Source organism: Anomaloglossus baeobatrachus, chromosome 5, assembly GCF_048569485.1.
Source record: "Anomaloglossus baeobatrachus isolate aAnoBae1 chromosome 5, aAnoBae1.hap1, whole genome shotgun sequence".
NCBI lineage: Eukaryota > Metazoa > Chordata > Amphibia > Anura > Aromobatidae > Anomaloglossus > Anomaloglossus baeobatrachus.
Window position 1 is genome coordinate 387,586,867 of NC_134357.1, and position 20,593 is coordinate 387,607,459.

Consider the following 20,593-nt stretch of genomic DNA (forward strand, 5'->3'; position numbering starts at 1 on the left):
TTCTATTCCTCCTTTAGTTTATTTTGCATACATTGTCTTTATTTTATTTTTTGTTTGCATTGTTTACCGTATTTTTCGGACCATAAGACGCACCCTGGTTTTAGAGGAGGAAAATAGGAAAATAAAATTTTAAGCAAAAAATGTGGTAATGACACACTGTTATAGGGCGAGGATCTGCTGCTAACACTGTTATGGGGGTAATGTCCCCAAATTCTCTACTAAGGTACCCCAGCCTGGTAATGATCCTCCTGCCTTGTTTATGATCCCCACCCTTGTATATATGTACCCCATCCTGGTATATGCCCTTATCCTGTTATATACTGTCATCCTGCTATATACCCCCATCCATCCTGCTATATACCCCCATCCATCCTGCTATATGGCACCATCCTGCTATATGGCATGTATCCTGTGTCACACAAAAAAAAAAAAACATTTATACTCACCTTTCCTTGTCTGTGGCGGCAGCAGCGCCGCTGATCTGTGTGGAGCCGTCACCTTTGTCTGCAGCATCGCTCCTCTTCCTATCTGTCTGTCAGCTGACCTGCGTGGAAACTAGCGGCGCATAGCGATGACGTCATTGCTGTGCTCACCGTTCTCTACACAGACCAGCTGACCGGCACAGACAGGAGGAGATTGCGATCGGTGAGTATACCGTAATATTCACAGCACCCCGCGCTGATGATGATGCGAAGGGGGCAGTGAATACAGCAGCACATAATCACTCCAGGCTGTAGTTGCCATGGGGTGATCATGTGGGCCGGCTGTTAACTATGCGCGCATCCTCCGCCCACCTGTCAGCGCTGGATGGGTGGGAGGATGGGCATGCATATGTAATGAGCGGGCCCACGTGGTTACGGCAGGCGCTGCTGCAGCCTGCTCGTGCCCCCGATGACCCGCTCCACCGCAGCACCCTCATTCCCCGCAGCCACATTCAGACTATAAGACACACCCCCCACTTTCCCCCTACATTTGGGGGAAAAAAAGTGCGTCTTATAGTCCGAAAAATATGGTATGTTTTTCTCACATATGCCGTGACTTCAAAAAGTGTTCATACACTGAACATTTCCACAATTTTTTTTTTTTCACGTTACACTCAAAAACTCAAATATATTTAATTGGGATTTTATGTGATGTACCAACACTAAGTAGCAAGTATTTGTGAAGTATAAAGGATTATACATGGTTTTCTAAATATTTTAAAAATCTAAATCTGAAAATTGTGACGTGCAGCTGTATACAGCCCCCTGTAGTTAGAAACCCCTAAATAAAATCCTCAGTGACCAATTGTCTCCAGATGTCATCTAATAAGTAATTTAAGCCCTCTTGTGTGTAATTTATTCTCAGTATAACTACAGCTGTTCTGTGAAGACCTCAGAGGTTTGTTTTAGAACATTAGGGATCAACCAGCATCATGAAAACCAAGGAGCAAACCGGGCAGGTCAGGGATAAAGTTGTAACAACATCATGTGAGTCCCTGGAGAGCATGTGCCAACACTGCTGGAATGGCACCGGCACTGGATGTTAGTATAAGTGTTTTTATGTTAACTGGGTTATAGAAAAGCAAGACTTTGAAGTATGGGTATAGTGTCTCCAAAATAAGACTACCAAGCAAATCTCACTAATTATATATACAGTAGGTCAGCAATATGTGAGATAATAAAACTTAGCTTTTGATTTTGGGTACATGCTTACGATCAGGACCTGCTGTGTCCTGGACATGGCGGGTCCTGAAATGTGCGGCCACGAGTCTCCTCCGCAGGAGACCGCAGCTGCTCGTGCCCATGATCCGTGCTCTGGCAGTTGCGGTCTCTCTCTTCTGTTCTCTCTGCGGAGAACGCTTGCGACTCCAGCCGTAAACAACTAACATGCTGCGACTCAGAAAGTCACACCGCAGGTCAGTGTTTGCTGCGGAAAAAACAAGTACAGTGGGCATGGGATTTCTAGAAATCCACCCACTGTGCTTGTACTGTACAACACAGCGTTTTGGACGCAGCTGAAGTATGCTGCTTCTAAAATGCTGTGAAAACTGATCGTGGGCATGCACCCTACAATTGAGTTTAAAAATGGAGTATCACACAATTCAGGTTACTCATATACGGGTGCTGCTAAGTCTTTGGCTTTGTGATCTTTTTTTTGTTTCTATGGTAATGAATGTTACATCACATGAAAGCCTTATGTGTCTAATATAGGTTTTGAAAATTTTGTGTTTGTTGCTTATGGCAAGAGTGTTCTACGCACGCGGGAAAACAAAATGGTGGCGTCTAATGTGGTATTCACAACAACTGAGAGCAGAGGAGTGATAAAATTCTTGTTTTTGCAAGGAAAGTCTGCAAAGGATATTCATGGAGATATGTCGCAGACATTGGGGGATCAATGCCCTTCATATTCCACAGTTAAGAACTGGATTGCTAAATTTAAAACAGGCCACTTCAGCACCAATGATGAGGAACATCCTGGACGAGCAAGAAGGGTTGTTGTTGTTTCGGAGATCGTTGATGCTGTGCACAACACCATACTGGACAATCAACAAATTTCAACTAAAGGAATAGCAGACATCATGGAGATTTCACGTGACTGTGTTTGTGTCATTATCCATGAACATTTGGACATAAGGAAGCGATCTACAAAGTGGGTCTCCAAATGTTTGACAACAGATCAGAGAAGTATGCAAGTAAAAATTTCCCGGTCCATTTGTCAGCGTTTCCGGACTGATAACTTCCTGGATCAACTGGTCACTACGGATGAGACCTGGATTTATTTGTATGAACCTGAAAACAAGGAGCAGTCAAAAGAGTGGAGGCACAGTGGTTCTCCTCGTCCAAAGAGATTCAGGGTGCAAAAATCAGCCACTAAGATAATGGTGTCTGTGTTCTGAGATAAGGAGGGCATGCTGCTAGTGGACTACCTTCAAAAGGGTTCCACCATCAATGCATGGTATTACATTGAATTTTTGGACCAATTGAAGGCAGCTCTGAAGGCCAAAAGGCACGACAACCTGTCCAAAGGAATCTTGTTCCTGCAAGACAATGCCTCCGCTCACACTCCACAAGCAACCACGGCAAAACTGGCAGAGCTGGCTTCCAGTTGGTTGACCACCCACCTTATTCTCCAGATCTAGCTCCCTCTGACTATCGTCGGTTTTCAAACCTAAAGAAACGCCTCAAAGGTACCAAATTTCACACCATTTCTGATGCCATGGCTGCTATGAGTATGAGAAACATGCCTGGTTTGAGGCACAACCAAAATCCTTCTTTTTGCTAGGCTTACAGAACTTGGAAATACCAATGTAAGAAGTGTGTTGACATCAGTGGAGAGTATGTGGAATAAATGTAAAGTTTCATCATCCTATCTCATTTCTTTCTGGGTAAAGCCAAAGACTTATCAGCAGCCCATCGTGTGTGTGTGTGTAAATATAATATATATGACATAGGTAAATTGATCTATACAAGCAATGCACAGTGGATGAATATGCGCAGGACACTAAAATTCACGCTAGATGGATAAAGCAATACAGGTCCACCATTTATGAGGCAGGCAGCTGACAATGGTCTTTGTATAATTTAAACAGAGATTAAAAATTGTGTAACTTTTATCATCTCACTTGTTGCTGATGTATGTTTTTTATTTTTTTAATATATTTTTATTGTTTTTTCAATCAGAGTATATGACAAAAAACACAAAGCATGTAACAATACACCATACATTTTATATATCTTTTAGCGTACTTCTCAGAGTCTTTATTTATGTTGCCATTTCCCAGATGCTTAATCCTCAATCTCCAATCTATTTAGTGACCCTTTCAGTTTTTTCGTGTGATACCATGTAGAATTTTTAAAAGGTATGACTATATGTTGCTGACATATTTTATCAGTGGCAAACACTCAATTTGAGAAGGTGTTGTCCAAGTAGTGGACCACCCCTCTAAGTTTCTGGGTGTGGAGTGTAAAAATACGTAAAGGTTTATGAGGTATGAGTACATTTTCTAAGCACTGGTTACATGTTTTCCTTTCCCTTGTCCACTCTACTATTTTTATTTTTTTTTAATTTCCATTTAATGACTTTTTTTAATTTTTGCAATACCCCTGCACAGGACCCACACTCTGGCTGTCCAAGCAGAAGCAGCTCCTGTGTATCTTCACACAGCACTCCACCATCAGGTCCCCTATCTCATACAACGTCATCACTTCCCACAATGGGAGCAGAGCAACTATTGAATGGACTAGTAAGAAGCGCAGGCCCTGGAGCCCCCTCTGCACTGGCAGCTATTCCTCTTCTTGGAGCTCTTTCGGGTAATCCTGGTGCACTATCGCTGAATAGTATTCTAGGAAGTATCACCGGAGTTCTGCAGACCACATCCGGACAAACTCCGAACCCTCTGTGCAGCGGGACTGCCAGTAGCCACATACCAACCAGGTAAGCTGATGTATATGGAAGATTTTATCTCATGATTTACCGTTCTAGTACCAGTCACCAAAAGCTGTTTGTTTTTTTCTTATGCAGCCTTTCCCCATTGAGCACACTGACAGAACAGCAGAGGCAGCTAGCACAACAGCTGCAGCAGCTCGCCTCTGCTCATCTCACTGTGGTAAGTGTCTTCAGCCTTGATGGGAATACGTTTAATTGGATACGCTTGGATTTTAGAAGTATTAAAGGGTTAGATAACTGCTTCCTATTTAATCCCAGCTGTTCTGTGTTGTTTTCTGCTTAGCTTGATGCAGGGATAATGTCTGGATTACCCCATGCTGCAGCCAATCACTGGCCATATACAGCATAAGAATGCTGAGTGCAGGGCTTCCCTGCAGAGGTCATGTGAGGTATAGGTATAGAGGCCTACAAAATTATGGCAGCTTCCAAAATCAATGCAACACCTGTACATAGGTAATGTTGCAAGTCAGCTCTATTAAGTTTAAAGGAGCTGAATGCAATATCTAGGCTATGGGTAGACATACATATTACATGGTATGGTATTGATGTAGCGCCCCACGGGGCAGGCGGTTAACTTACTCGTCACCAGGCCGTCGACTGTCGTGGTCACGGGCGGCCTAGCCCAGCTTCGTTGCCCCGAGTCGTAGAGAAGATGGCTGGGGAAGGATGATGGGGGTAGTAGTGAGGTGAATCTGATGACGCCACATGTGGTATGCGGCCAGGGAATGGGCCGCCGCTGCTGTGACTGTTCTCCGGGGCGGATGGTGGTAGCAGCTATGGATGGTATTGCTCCCCACAGGTGGAGCGGACCCCGGAGAGGATGATGAGGGGAGTAGTAATGGCGGCGCGGAGCAGCAGTACTGGTAATAAGGAGTCAGAGTCTATGGCTGCAATTCCAGGTTGTTTACTTTTAGTGCTGTGCCGCTCACCCAGGTAATACCAGTCACGTGCTATGATGGGCTCCCTCGAACCGGAACTCGTTAGAGATCAGTCCGGTTTGGGTGTTTGATGGGTTTCCTCCTTGTAACGCCTATGGATCCCCTGGCGTGAAGCTACGAGTGGACCCTGGGTTTCACGAGATGCACTCTTGTCCCTATATGCAGGTGCCACAGTTCCGATATGGGGTCCGGCTTGATGCGAGATCCTGGATCCTCTCTGGCACTGTGCTTTTGGGCGCTGTGTGGTCAGGGAAACTTGAAACGTTCCCCGTCCAGGCAGATTCTGGAAAACCAATGTGAAGTATGATCCTCCCTAGGGTCCTGCCGCCCTGCGTGGCGTCAATTCCGTGGGGAGCAGGTTTACTCTCCCCACGGCAATCGTGTGAACTTCTCCTCCTTCCCACCGGAGCACCCGTAGATCTGACTGCTCTCTTCCTCTCCTGCTGGAGAAATCCCCTAGACTGCCTGTCTGAGTGTGGCTGGCTCACTAGTTGTGTTCACTGTTGTGTGACTCCTGACTCCCTCTACTGGCTGCACCTCCCCCCTCCCAGGTCCTAAGCTAGTGGGACTGGGGCCCCTGTTGAGGGCAACCTATAAATGACTCTCTATCGGCGACCCCTTTATTACCAGACCCTAGCCCAGTCCCCAGTGTGAACAGGGCAACCTGGTGTGTATTTGAGTGTGTAATGTGGTGAAACCGGGACTGACCTCCTCAGGAACCGGGTTTAGCATTATACCCAAATTTGGGTGCAATACTCTGTGGCTACTGAAGCCTCAGGGGCACCACATTGACAGCAGTATGTAACAGGTTAAACTGCTAGGATTACAGGTAACATCTGTCGTGTGGGCATTGTGGGTCATACCATTGCGATCATTATTATAGATAGAAGACCTCTTCAGCCTCATGGAACACCTGAGCAGCACACTTAGGATAATTCAATTTTACATTCATGTTCATCGCTATACCTTTCCTAGTGTTCTCAGCAGTCTTACTGGGTCAAAACTGTGGACAGACTCCCTTAGATGCTTTGTAATCTTTTTTTTTTTTTTTATTTCATTTATTTTTAATCATTTTGTTGAAAACTGTTAAGGGCACTTTACACACTGCGATATCGCTATCGCGTACCTGCCCACGTCTGTTGTGCGTCACGGGCGAATCTCAATTGTGAATGCAATTGTGATTGGAGAGCGGACCTTAATTGAAGATATCTAAAATATTGGGATCTCCACACATCAGACTTACTTCTCAACTGATCGAAAGATAACAGTATAATCTGATCATAACGGTCATCGAGTAAAAGAACAATTTGAGTGTTCAAAAACTGAGAGGATGGATGAGATACCAGGAATGAAAAATAAGGGTTCTGCCCAGTGGTGTAACTAGAGATTGATGGGCCCCGGTGCAAAGTTCGGACCCGGACCCCCCCCTCCTCCAGCTCTCCACGTACACTGACACTTGGGGTACGGGATGACACTGGCACTTGGGGTATGTGATAATCACGCTGACACTTGGCTCTTACCCTCAGCACCCAGGTTTCCCATGATCTAAAAACGATCTATCACCACCCAGCTTTTTCCTATGTGCTGATATCCATCTTTTCATCGGCACCCAGCATTCCCATGCTCTGCTATACATCTTTCCCTCAGCACCCAGCTTTCCCATACCAGAGCATGGGAAAGATGTATAATGCAGCCCCCACCAGGCCTCCCTGTGTACAATGCAGCCTCCACCAGGCCTCCCTGTGTATAATGCAGCCTCCACCAGGCCTCCCTGTGTATAATGCAGCCTCCACCAGGCCTCCCTGTGTATAATGCAGCCTCCACCAGGCCTCCCTGTGTATAATGCAGCCCCCACCAGGCCCCCTGTGTATAATGCAGAACCTCCAGGCCTCACTGTGTATAATGCAGCCCCCACAAGGCCTCCCTGTGTATAATGCAGCCCCCACCAGGCCTCCCTATGTATAATGCAGCCCCCACCAGGCCTCTCTGTGTATAATGCAGCCCCCACCAGGCCCCCCTGTGTATAATGCAGAACCTCCAGGCCTCCCTGTGTATAATGCAGCCCCCACCAGGCCTCCCTGTGTATAATGCAGCCCCCACCAGGTCCCCCTGTGTACAATGCAGAACCTCCAGGCCTCCCTGTGTATAATGCAGGCCCCACCAGGCCTCCCTGTGTATAATGCAGGCCTCCCTGTGTATAATGCAGCCTCCACCAGGCCTCCCTGTGTATAATGCAGCCTCCCCCAGGCTTCCCTGTGTATAATGCAGCCTCCCCCAGGCCCCCCCTGTGTATAATGCAGAACCTCCAGGCCTCCCTGTGTATAATGCAGCCCCCACCAGGCCTCCCTGTGTATAATGCAGTCCCCACCAGGTCCCCCTGTGTATAATGCAGAACCTCCAGGCCTCCCTGTGTATAATGCAGGCCCCACCAGGCCTCCCTGTGTATAATGCAGGCCCCACCAGGCCTCCCTGTGTATAATGCAGCCCTCCCCCAGGCTTCCCTGTGTATAATGCAGCCTCCCCCAGGCCTCCCTGTTTGTAATGCAGCCTCCCCCAGGCCTCCCTGTTTGTAATGCAGCCTCCCCCAGGCCTCCCTGTTTGTAATGCAGCCTCCCCCCAGGCCTCCCTGTGTGTAATGCAGCCTCCCTCAGGCCTCTGGCCACCATGTACTTCCTGATTAAATAAATAAATTACTCACTTCTCTGTTAGTTTCACCACTGCTTCGTCCTCACCTCTGTCCTCCGTTCCCCTGCTGCTCCGGTCACTGTCCTCCCGTCCTGCGCTCTGTGCTCTCAGCACAGCAGTCGCACAGGAGTAACGTCACCGCGCACAGGGGGAGAATGAGCGCCACTCTATGCTTTATCATTTCATCATTGCTGTGCGCAATGATAGGGAAGGGGGCCCGGTGCCTCCGCCGATGACACCGGGCAGGGGGGCCCGGTGTCAGTGGCGGCATCGATATATATAGGGGCCGCGGCATCGATATATATAGCGGCCGCATGGTCTGCAGAGCGGGTCCCTAAGCTGCCGGGCCCGGTCGCAATGACGACCTCTGCAGTTACGTCCCTGGTTCTGCCATAGAGGCATAGCTGCTAAAATATGAGTAAAATTTGACACTCCTCTCACCTTTCTTCAGGCTAACCTCGCCAACTTGAACATAGCCAACATTTTTGGAATGTCAGGTTTATCAAGCTCCAAATGTCCTAATGAGCAGCTACTGTTTGCTGCTTCTGCCAAGTGACTCTCCAAATTTGACAGTTGAGAACACTGCATCTAACTGCTTAGCGCGTTTACCTGGTCTGCTATGAAATAAAGAAAAAAAATCGGGCAAAGATGTACCCCCGAGCTTTTTGGGTCTTTGAAGAATAGATCATTTAACTTTGAGCTGAGAGCTATGCCACACAAATGAAGACATTAGATAAATTAGTGTTGTGAAGAAGGATTTACGGATACGTACCCCTCTGTGATGCAAAGTATACCTGAATTTTGGCAAGATAATCATCTTAATTAGGTTTATGCCTCCCAGCACTGATAAAGGTAGTTTCCCCCAGAGATTAAACTTCATTTTGGCATAATCTAATAGTGGTAGAATGATAAGAGAGATCCATTTTACTGTCTTGATGAATGTTGATCCTTAACTATTTAAAAAGTGTGACCACTGGTAAAAGTGACAAAGAATCTAAATGGGGGAGGGCCCACATGAAAGAGGCATTAACGCCAATTTTCTTCATCGTTCCTTATGGGAGACCCAGACCATGGGTGTATAGCTTCTGCCTCCGGAGGACACACAAAGTACTACACTAAAAAGTGTAGCTCCTCCCTCCTAGCATATACACCCCCTGGATAACCAAATATAGCCAGTTCAATGCTTTGTGTTCAGGAGGCACACATCCACACATGCATTCTCATCTGTTTTTGATTTTTGAAAAGAGTTTGAAGAAAAGCGGGTCCAAGCCTGGACTCCCGGCATGTCCCTTCTCACCCCACTGTGTCGGCGGTGCTGTTAAGGTTGATTTCAGGGCTGGAGCCCTTCATGCCGCGCTCCTTCACCATCCCCTCGGGCTCTGGCTTGAAGTGGGAGCCAGCACGGTTCTCACTGCCTTGCAGGAGACCGGTCTCCATCCGCAGCCCCTTTTGGATCCTGCCGGACGGAGCACTCATCCCTCAGGGACCTGGCCCTGCGTCTCACAAAGCTAAGTATCTGAGACGTGGTTTTCAGGGGGTCCCTTGTACTTTATTGTTGGGGAGAGTGTGCTGTGTAACTATGCTGACTTTCCGGCCGGTTCTCTGGTTTTCACCGGAGAACCGCGCCGATGGTGCCTGCGCGCCGGCCGCATTGTCAAATTTAGGCCCCGGCTTCGCCTGAGGCCTACTTTCGTTTTCACTGCCCCTGCATGCCAATCATGCAGAGGGACAGTGCGGCTCCGCCCAGCGGCTGTTCAGCACAGGGAAGGGACACTCCTCTCTGAGGAAAGATTCCCTCCCCTGTATACCTCCTTTGCCCTCCGGATCCTGCTCTTTGAGATAGGCCCCGCCCCCTCTCCTCGCTCCGGCGCCATTTTATCAGCGTTCTCACACTGATTGGAGCTGCCTGCAGTATCTCTCTGGGGGTCCGGTCTGTGGGATCTGGAGGGCACACAAACGGTCGGGTAAGCCACAACCTCCGGTTGTGGACCTAGTTATATACTCTCTGGGGGCCATTCTACTCAGAACCCCCACTTCAGCAGCATGTCTCACACAAGGAGCAAGGCTGCAAGGCTGTACTCAATATGCACTGCATGTAAGCTCGTACTGCCTGAACCGAGCACATATCCACATTGTGATGCCTGCTCTAGCATGGTGGTGCCTCAGCCTGGAGTCTCACTCCCAGTGGTCCCTCCGGCTGCTTCGGCTCCGGTGGCTGAACCCCCGGCTTGGGTAGAATCCTTCTCTAAGTCTATCTCCCAGTCATTTGCCGACTCCATGGGAGAGTTGTCCCGGACTCTGCTGGGCATGCATCAGCCCCCTTCTCAGGGCGCCTCTGCTGCTACGGCTCGCTCAGCAGAGCTCACAGAGCTCAGACCCCGTCCTCCTAAACGGAGACGCAGGGGCTCCTCTCCTTCCTCGTCCCGCGGCTCTGATTCACGAGCTGAATCACAGGACAAGGAGGATGCCTTTACTGTGGGCTCGGACGCTACCTCCATGTGCCCCATTGATCTGACCGAAGGTGATGCAGATGTTAGTGATTTGATTGCGTCCATTAATTTTGTACTGGACCTCAATCCACCAGTATCGGAGGAACAACCCTCTCTGGTAGAAAAGCACCAGTTTACATCACCTAAGAGAGCAAGGAGTGTGTTCTTTAACCACTCCAGTTTTCAGGACACTGTGACCAAGCCCAGGGCCTGTCCTGACAAACGCTTCCCAAAGTGTAGTTCTGATGACCGTTTTCCCTTTCCACCAGAGGTGGTCAAGGAGTGGGCTCATTCACCGAAGGTAGACCCTCCGGTGTCTAGAATCTCAGCCCGGACAGTTGTATCTGTGGCTGATGGCACCTCACTTAAGGATTCCACTGACCGCCAGGTTGACCTTCTAGCCAAATCTGTATATGAAGCGGCAGGGGCCACGTTCTCCCCGTCTTTTGCAGCAGTATGGGCTCTTAAAGCCGTCTCTGCCTCTCTGGAGGAGATGCATTCCCTCACCAGGGACTCTATGCCCGAAATGGTTGCCTTAACTTCCCAGGCTTCAGCCTTTTCATCCTATGCCATGTCTGCCATTCTGGAGGCTTCTCACCACACTGCGGTGGCTTCGGCTAATTCCCTCGCTATACGCAGGATCTTGTGGCTGCGAGAGTGGAAAGCAGACGCTTCTTCCAAGAAGTACCTTGCTGGGCTCCCATTTGCTGGGTCCCGGCTGTTCGGCGAACAACTGGATGAAATCATTAAGGAAGCTACTGGCGGGAAGAGTACTTCCTTGCCACAAACTAAAACCAGGAAACCTGTCCAGGGCAGGAACCAGTCGAGGGTTCGTTCCTTTCGTTCCTCCAACTGGTCATCCTCTAAGCCCTCAGCCTCGTCCACTAACTCAGCCAAGGACCGAAAACCCAGCTGGCGCACGAAGCCGCGTCCTCAGAAGTCCGCAGGAGCCGCTGCCACTAAGGCAGCCTCCTCTTGACTATCTGGCCGCGCCAGCAACGTCCTTGGTCGGTGGCAGGCTCTCCCACTTTGGCGACGTGTGGTTTCAACACGTCTCCGATCAGTGGGTGCGGGATATCATCTCCCACGGCTACAGGATAGAATTCTCTTCCAGCCCGCCAAACAGATTTTTTCTGTCAACTCCCCCCTGCTCCAAGGCCGCCGCCTTCTCGCAGGCCGTGGCATCCTTGCAGGCCAATGGAGTAATTGTACTGGTTCCCGCTCGGGAACGGTTCAGAGGTTTCTACTCAAACCTCTTCCTAGTCCCCAAAAAGGACGGTTCCTTCCGGCCCATCCTGGATCTTAAGCTTCTCAACAAGCATGTTCAGGTGCGGCATTTTCGCATGGAGTCTCTGCGATCAGTCATTGCCTCAATGACCCAAGGAGATTTCCTAGCATCCATCGACATCAGAGATGCCTATCTGCATGTGCCAATTGCAGTTTCACACCAGCGTTGGCTACGTTTTGCAATCGGAGAGGAACATTTCCAATTCGTGGCTCTCCCCTTCGGGTTAGCCACGGCCCCTCGAGTATTCACCAAGGTCATGGCAGCAGTGGTTGCGGTTCTGCACCTCCAGGGGTTGGCAGTGATTCCTTACCTGGACGACCTTCTTGTCAAGGCTTCATCCAGTGCAGACTGTCAGCGGAGTGTCTCGCTCACTCTCGCCACTCTAGTCCAGTTCGGGTGGCTTGTCAATCTACCCAAGTCCACTCTGACTCCGACCCAGAGTCTCGCGTACCTAGGGATGCAGTTCGAGACTTTGCCGGCACTTGTAAAGCTGCCCTTAGTCAAACAGCAGTCCCTCCATCTGGCGGTGCGCTCTTTACTGAGGTCTCGCCGTCACTCCATCAGGCACCTAATGCAGGTGCTGGGTCAGATGGTGGCGTCAATGGAAGCGGTTCCCTTTGCCCAGTTCCATCTGCGTCCCCTGCAGCTGGACATTCTCCGCTGTTGGGACAAGCGGACTTCTTCCTTGCACAGGTTGGTGGCTCGCTCCCACGATCCTCAGTCCTTTGCAGCGGACGCGCTGGTTCAGGATTGGTCCCAGTTTCGTCTGTCTTACGTGTTCCCCCCTCTAGCTCTCTTGCCCAGAGTCCTGCGCAAGATCAGAATGGAGGGCCGTCGGGTCATCCTCATTGCTCCAGACTGGCCCAGGCGAGCTTGGTATCCAGACCTGCTCCACCTGTCCGTAGAGGTGCCGTGGCATCTTCCGGACCGTCCAGACCTTCTCTCACAAGGTCCGTTTTTCCGCCAGAATTCTGCGGCTCTCAGATTGACGGCGTGGCTCTTGAGTCCTGGATCTTGACGACTTCTGGTATCCCTCCTCAAGTCATCTCCACTATGACTCGGGCTCGGAAGTCTTCCTCGGCCAAGATATATCACAGGACCTGGAGAATCTTCCTGTCCTGGTGTCGCTCTTCCGGCCATGTTCCTTGGCCTTTTTCCCTGCCGACCCTTCTGTCCTTTTTACAGTCCGGTCTGCAGCTAGGACTATCCCTCCCTTCCCTCAAGGGTCAGGTCTCGGCTCTGTCAGTATTGTTCCAGCGGCGTATCGCCCGACTGGCTCAGGTGCGCACCTTCATGCAGGGCGCATCTCACATCATTCCGCCTTACCGGCGGCCTTTGGATCCCTGGGACCTTTTAATCTGGTCCTCACGGCCTTGCAGAAACCCCCTTTTGAGCCACTTAGGGAGGTTTCTTTGTCTCGTCTTTCACAGAAAGTGGTCTTTCTAGTGGCCATAACCTCCCTCAGGAGAGTCTCTGATTTGGCTGCTCTCTCTTCGGAGTCACCTTTTTTGGTTTTTCATCAGGACAAGGTGGTTCTCCGTCCGACTCCGGACTTTCTTCCTAAGGTGGTATCTCCTTTCCACCTTAACCAGGATATTTCCCTGCCTTCCTTTTGTCCGGCTCCTGTTCATCGCTTTGAAAAAGCGTTGCATACTCTGGATCTGATGCGGGCGCTCCGGATCTATGTGTCTCGCACCGCTGCTCTTAGGCGGTGCACCTCTCTTTTTGTGCTGACCTCAGGTCGGCGCAAGGGCCTCTCGGCTTCTAAGCCGACCCTAGTTCGTTGGATTAGGTCGGCCATTTCCGATGCCTACCAGTGTTCTCAGGTGCCTCCCCCGCCGGTGATTAAGGCACACTCGACCAGAGCTGTCGGTGCCTCTTGGGCTTTCCGGCACCAGGCTACGGCTCAGCAGGTCTGTCAGGCTGCCACTTGGTCTAGTCTGCATACCTTTTCGAAGCACTACCAAGTGCATGCTCATGCTTCGGCAGATGCGAGCTTGGGCAGACGCATCCTTCAGGCGGCTGTCGCCCATTTGTGAAGTTAGGTTTCGCCTACTTCTCAGTTTTCTGTTTATTCCCACCCATGGACTGCTTTGAGACGTCCCATGGTCTGGGTCTCCCATAAGGAACGATGAAGAAAAAGAGATGGGAGACCCAGCACCCTCCCTGTTGCCTGTTGGCAGTTTTCTTGTTCCGTGTGTTTTCACCGGCTGTTGTTGTAGACAGAGGCTCCGGTTGTTCCGGTTTTTTGCTCTATCTCTACTTGTGGGTGGCTGTCCTCCTTCAGCTTTTGCACTAAACTGGCTATATTTGGTTATCCAGGGGGTGTATATGCTAGGAGGGAGGAGCTACACTTTTTAGTGTAGTACTTTGTGTGTCCTCCGGAGGCAGAAGCTATACACCCATGGTCTGGGTCTCCCATGTCGGAACTATAAGAAAAAGAATTTACGGTAAGTAAACAAAATTCTCTTTTTTTCCAGTTTATAGAAAGGCCAGAAAATCTGCAAAATTTATCTATAATAGTGATAACGTGGTAAAGTCTCCCCGACCTAGTCCATAAAAATGATCATGTCATCAGCGTATAACCCAATCCTGTCCAATCAGCCATAGATATGCCTTTAATTAGTGGTGTGGGACGTATTCTAATAGCTAATGCTTCAATAGCCAGAGCAAATAAAGCGGAGGAAAGGGGGCTGTCCTGGCGAGTTCCTCTTTCAAGTGACAAGGATGCAGATAGAAGACTGTTCACTACTACCTTAGCTTTAGGGGCCACATATAGTATGCATATACATTTACGTAATTTGGGGCCAAATCAAAATTTTTTAAGACATGCTGCCAGAAATGGCCATTCTACTGAATCATATGCCTTCATGGCATCAAGGAACAAAAGTAATAAAGACACTTGTCATGAAGAGGTGAATAATTCTGAGTCTATTTGGGGAATGTAATTCAATTGTGCATAAACCGTCTTAAAAGGTCTGCACTCTGAATTAAGAGTCAAATATCTGCATGCATGCAAATTATCCACAAAGACCAGAGGACAATGACTTTGATCAGAGCAGAAAGAAGATTTATTTAAAGAAGTGCAAGCATATTATAGAGAGTCTCTGGGATGGAATCCAAGGGTGCATATTCTTCTCATATTGGTCAAGCTGCAAGAAAGAACTTAAACTGATACCGTGTTTTTCCAAAAATAAGACACTGTCTTATATTTTTTTTTGCCCCCCAAAAAAGCACTAGGGCTTATTTTTGGAGGAGGTCTTATTCTTGGAGAAACACGGTTGGGGGTAAGTTTACCCCCCAAAAAAGCAGACCCCCCCCACTTCCCAGGAGACTCATACTCGCCAGACCAGGATGTCTACGTGGTTCCCAGGTCCTCCTGTGATCTCCGGTCGGTGCTGCACACCGTTCTACCCTGCTGCTAGCTGACACGCTGACACACACAGCAGATCCCAGACACACACAGCAGATCCCAGACACACACAGCAGATCCCAGACACACACAGCAGATCACACACACAGCAGATCACACACACAGCAGATCACACACACAGCAGATCACACACACAGCAGATCACACACACAGCAGATCACACACACAGCAGATCACACACACAGCAGATCACACACACAGCAGATCACACACACACACACACAGATATACACAGCAGATCACACACAACAGATCGCAGGCACACACAGCCGATCACAGATACACACAGCCGATCACAGATACACACAGCCGATCACAGATACACACAGCCGATCACAGGCACACACAGCTGATCACAGATACACACATCCTATCACAGGCACACACAGCCGATCAGATACACACATCCTTTCACAGGCACACACATCCGATCGCAGGCACACACATCCGATCGCAGACACACACATCCGATCGCAGACACACACATCCGATCGCAGACACACACATCCGATCACAGATACACACAGCCGATCACAGACACACACATCCGATCACAGATACACACAGCCGATCACAGACACACACATCCGATCGCAGACACACACACAGCCGATTGCAGACACACACACAGCAGATCACACATACACATCACATCACATCTAGCACTTACGGCAGCAGGGAATGAGAGCAAGTCACGTGTCCGGCCGCAGGTCCTGTTCGTCGCGCTGCACCGCACTGCCTCTCAGGATTCTCCTGGCGAGAAGAGATCGGTGTCACTGGATGAGGTGAGTGTGTATGCGATCCGATGTGTGCGATCCGATGTTTGTGTGTGTGTGTGTGTGTGTGTGTGATTTGATGTTTGTGTGTGATCCGATGTTTGTGTGTGCGATCTGACTGTATGTGCGATCTGACTGTGTGTGCGATCCAATGTTTGTGTGTGAGATCTGGTGTGTGTGTGTGTGTGTGTGTGTGTTTGTGTGTGTGTGATCTGATTGTGTGTGTGAGCTGATGTGTGCAGGTGTGCGATCACTGCAGGTCCTGCTGCTAGCGTCTGGTGAGTGTGATTGCCGGGTGCCACTGTCTATAATGAAGTGTCCTGCAGTATCTGTAACTTTTTTAGCTGCACGGACACTTCATTATTGATCCGGCACTAGGGCTTATTTTCGGGGGAGGGCTTATATTTAAGCCTTTCTCCGAAAATGCTGAAAATCCCTGCTAGGGCTTATTTTTGGAAAAACACGGTATATATTGTATGTCTATATGTATTTCATCATTTTATATTGTGCTTATTCAGCGCAAATCACCAAATGTCTTATGATTAAAGTCCTATGATTTCTGAGTGCAGACAAGGGTGTGGTAGACAGTTCAAGCACCATTTTGAGTAGTTATTTTGAGTATCTACATGTAATCATGTCCATAACACTATAGTCATCAGCAAAAGTGGCATTTTGTTCTGAATTTGGAGAAACCACTTGTTATACTAGTTGTGTGGAGTTATTGCATGGATTTTGTTCGTCTAACTGCAAACAGTAAAATTTACTTTTTTCTAATAATCCTAATTTCTCGGTCACTTAATTGGGGAACCAAGTAACCACGGTTGTACACTGCTTCCACGAGGACGCTGATACTAAGCATTACTACTAGAGATGAGCATACTTATGGCAGTTTGAGTACACCGGGGTCAGCCAGAATTAGGGAAAGTTCAGTTTGGGACTCCAACTTGAGCTCAATTTGATCTTGGAGTCTGAACTCCATTAGAAGTCACTAATTGGGCAGTTGGGCTTTCCGCATCCAGCCATTAACAGAGCATTTCCGGGGGAAGAAGGGTAGGTTTGTTTTTTTTTTTGTACACCCTACATCTGAAAACACTTTTAACCCAAATGAGAGCCATTGAGAGACTCCAAGCGACTCCCACTAGGCCGAGCGCAAAGCATACCCAATCACCCTGATGCTCGATCGAGTGGTTAGTATACATACAGCACCCGAACTTGAACACTGATTTTTTTCGCCTTTTTTCTCCCTTTTTCCAGTACGGGTTTGCTTATCTCTTATTACTACCTAAGAAAAAAAAGTAATCTCCCGAGCAAACTACACCTGCCTACTTGTAGCCAAGCTATTCAATTTAGCTTACTGTCACTTAGGGGGCAGACACGGGTCTGGAGCTCCAGACCGGTTTCTGCCAAGGGTGTATTTTTTATTTTTCTTACCTTCTCTTGTCTGCTCAGATAGGGTAGCAGAGGGGGATGGGCCGCTCTGTTGATTGCAACTGTAAGCTAGTATTGTCTAGCCTGTAAAATCCCTTCTGAGGTCTTCACACTAGTTTTTGCTCTTTATTTTTAGTTCCTATTGGTTTTTTTATTAGAATATTCTAGCACACTTTTTTGATTTTTATTTATTTTTTCTTATCCAATACAAAGAAAAATAAATCTGCCAGACATTATTATAAATCAGGTGGCAATAAAAAACCTGACCAAAACAGATGATTATAGATCCGTCGGAACGAATGGCAAATCACAATCCATGATAGAATTAGAAATCTGTGCTTTCTTTTTGTTCCATTTGTTTAAGCTAAATTTTGCGTCTCTTTTATAGGAACAGCAGAATGTCCTTTATCAACTTGTCCAACACCTACAGCAACGACAGGATCTACAGCGTCTGATAACCTCGCCAGCTGCCCCTCCTCTGCTCCCTGTGACATCAACGTCTAACTCCATGGCATCCTCACCTGCCCCACCCATTCTTACCGCTCAAGCTCCCCCTTACCTTGGGTCACAAGGCGAGGGGAGTGTACAGAAGTCAACAGTACGTTTCATTAAGTAGTTGTGTTCGGAGAGAATTATATATTTCGTATTTTGATTTTCTATCCACCTTGTTATATTCTACGTTGTTTGTCTTCTCCTTTTATCTTTACATGGATACAAATCATTACTTATATGTTTTGTATTACAGAGAGGAGGTGAGAAGACGCCCACAAATCATGACAAGTGATGTACTGAACTCCCTGCACCACCACCTCTGACCGTTCTCTACCCAGCTAAGCACGATCATGTGGTGGATTGGGGTGGGGGAGTTCTTAATATCGGCAGGTCTTCTGGAGGAACAGAGCACATGTCTACAAAGCAATGACAATATGTACCGGCCTGCGAATAAGGTCGTATTACGTAGACTAGCTGGAAATATCTGTGCTAGACACGTACTGAAAAAATGTAGCGTATCTGTGTTTCATGCAGAGTGATGTGTCATTTCCATATAATGGTCTATACTTGCACAGCACCTTTAAATGTATGTGTCATGCAGATTACGTCCCCCTTGGTATGCTGTGCACATTACTGTGTGCGTGTATATACATTTCTAAATGTTACATGTCTCAGTGGCCTCTCCATTTCATTTCAAGTTGGGGTCTTAGCGGCCCTTCTCCTTATTCTTCTCTTAATTGGAAGTAGACCTTTGTGCACTCAGCCCCTTAAAACCCCTATTTCCGTTTTCCGGCACTAGGGGCGAAGCCTGAAGCACCTTGTGATACTAAGTATCAGTCCATGTGAAGGATGTGTGCCGGCAAGTTCTTCGCTCTGTTGCACTATCCTTGTGTTTCTCTGTGTACATTCGATCCATATTTTATAGTATATGTTCATCTGTACACCTACGTATACACAAGTTGTTGTTTTTTGTTTTGTTTTTTTTCTTGTTCTTTTGACTTTGGTCGCTCATGTTTCTTTTTCGCTCCTAATTGGGAGACCCAGACAGTGGGTGTATAGCTACTGCCCTCTGGAGGCCGCACAAAGAACTACACTTAAAAGTGTAAGGCCCCTCCCCTTCTGGCTATACACCCTCCCGTAGGAGTACAGATTCCTCAGTTTTAGCTTTGTGCGCAAGGAGGTCAGACACGCACGCATAGCTCCATTGTTTTTAGTCAGCAGCAGCTGCTGACTATATCGGATGGAAGAAAAGAGGACACATATAGTGTCCCCAGCATGCTCCCTTCTCACCCCACTGTATGTCGGAGGTGTTTGTAAGGTTGAGGTACCCATTGCGGGTACGGCGGCAGGAGCCCACATGCTGATTCCTTCCCCATCCCTTTTTACAGGGCTCTGGGTGAAGTGGGATTTACCGGTCTCCAGGCACTGAGACCGTGCTCCATCTACAGCCCCTGGAGAAGATGCTGGATGGAGCGGAGTACATCAGGGACATGGCCCTGCTTCCTCAAGGTACTCTGTGTCCCCGTGCATTTGGCGCTCACACCGCAGCTTGCTGGGTGTTGTAGTGCGCCGGGGGACATCAGCGCTACGGCGCTTGTGCCAGGCCTCATTCAGCTTCGCTGAAGCAGGCACACTAGTGGGAAACGGTCGCGCCGGCCGCTGGGACTGCGGCGCGGCTGGCACTTGTGGTGCGCCGGGGACTTCAGCGCGGCCCGCGCTTTTACGGCGGCCGCGCTGATAACTCGAGTCCCCGGCTTTTGCGGCCTGCTTCCGTTCGTTCCCGCCCCCGGACCTGCCAGTCAGGAGAGGGGCGGGACGCTGGCCACGTCTAGGAACGGTCATGCCGGCCGCTGGGACTGCGGCGCGGCTGACACTTGTGGTGCGCCGGGGACTTCAGCGCGGCCCGCGCTTTTACGGCGGCCGCGCTGATAACTCGAGTCCCCGGCTTTTGCGGCCTGCTTCCGTTCGTTCCCGCCCCCAGACCTGCCAGTCAGGAGAGGGGCGGGACGCTGGCCAGTGCATCAGCGCTGAGGGCTGGAGTCGTTTTTACATACTCCAGCCCTCACAATCGGCACAGAGGGGACACTGTTCCCGCACTTTTGTTTGGGAACTCCCACGGACCGCCCCTCTCCACAGACGCCGGCAGCCATTCCTGCTGACACGCTGAGCTGCAGAGGGGAGCCGGGGAGACCCAGACAGGGAATCTGCAGCCTCTTACCCGCTATTCAGCGGGCGGTAAGCCCCCTCTTGTGCCAGTATTATTCTTAGTATTTTGTTTCAAATACTTTGTACTGCATAGCGCTGGTCGCCCTTTGGCTATAGACTCTCTCACATTGCAGAGAGCCAGCAACATGTCGTCCGTAAAACGCAAGGGTGCCAAGGCACAGACATTATATGCTTCCTGCACCGCTTGTGGGACTTTTCTACCGGCAGGCTCCACGGACCCCCATTGTGTGCAGTGCTCGGCCCCTGCGGCACTTGCACAGCCGGGACCTCTGCTGGACGTGACCCAGGGTGTACCACCTGTGAATGCTGTCCAGGTGACAGGAACTGAGTTTGCAGCTTTTGCTGACAGAATGTCTCTCACTATGTCACAAATTCTTGACACATTGCGAGCTAGGCCTGTACTTCAGGCC

At 49.1% G+C, this 20,593-nt stretch overlaps 1 protein-coding gene across 1 annotated transcript in view; it reads left to right on the forward strand.

Annotated features, from left to right (window-relative positions):
* MLLT6 (MLLT6, PHD finger containing) overlaps positions 1 to 18,998 on the forward strand; it is a 124,926-nt gene extending 105,928 nt beyond the window's left edge. Inside the window, exons 17-20 of the mRNA XM_075350101.1 lie at positions 4,094 to 4,416; positions 4,504 to 4,588; positions 17,854 to 18,063; positions 18,211 to 18,998. Coding sequence (XP_075206216.1) covers positions 4,094 to 4,416; positions 4,504 to 4,588; positions 17,854 to 18,063; positions 18,211 to 18,249 — 657 coding nt within the window. The 3' untranslated portion in view covers positions 18,250 to 18,998. The remainder of the gene's footprint in view (positions 1 to 4,093; positions 4,417 to 4,503; positions 4,589 to 17,853; positions 18,064 to 18,210) is intronic.
* The last annotated feature ends 1,595 nt before the right edge of the window (positions 18,999 to 20,593 follow it).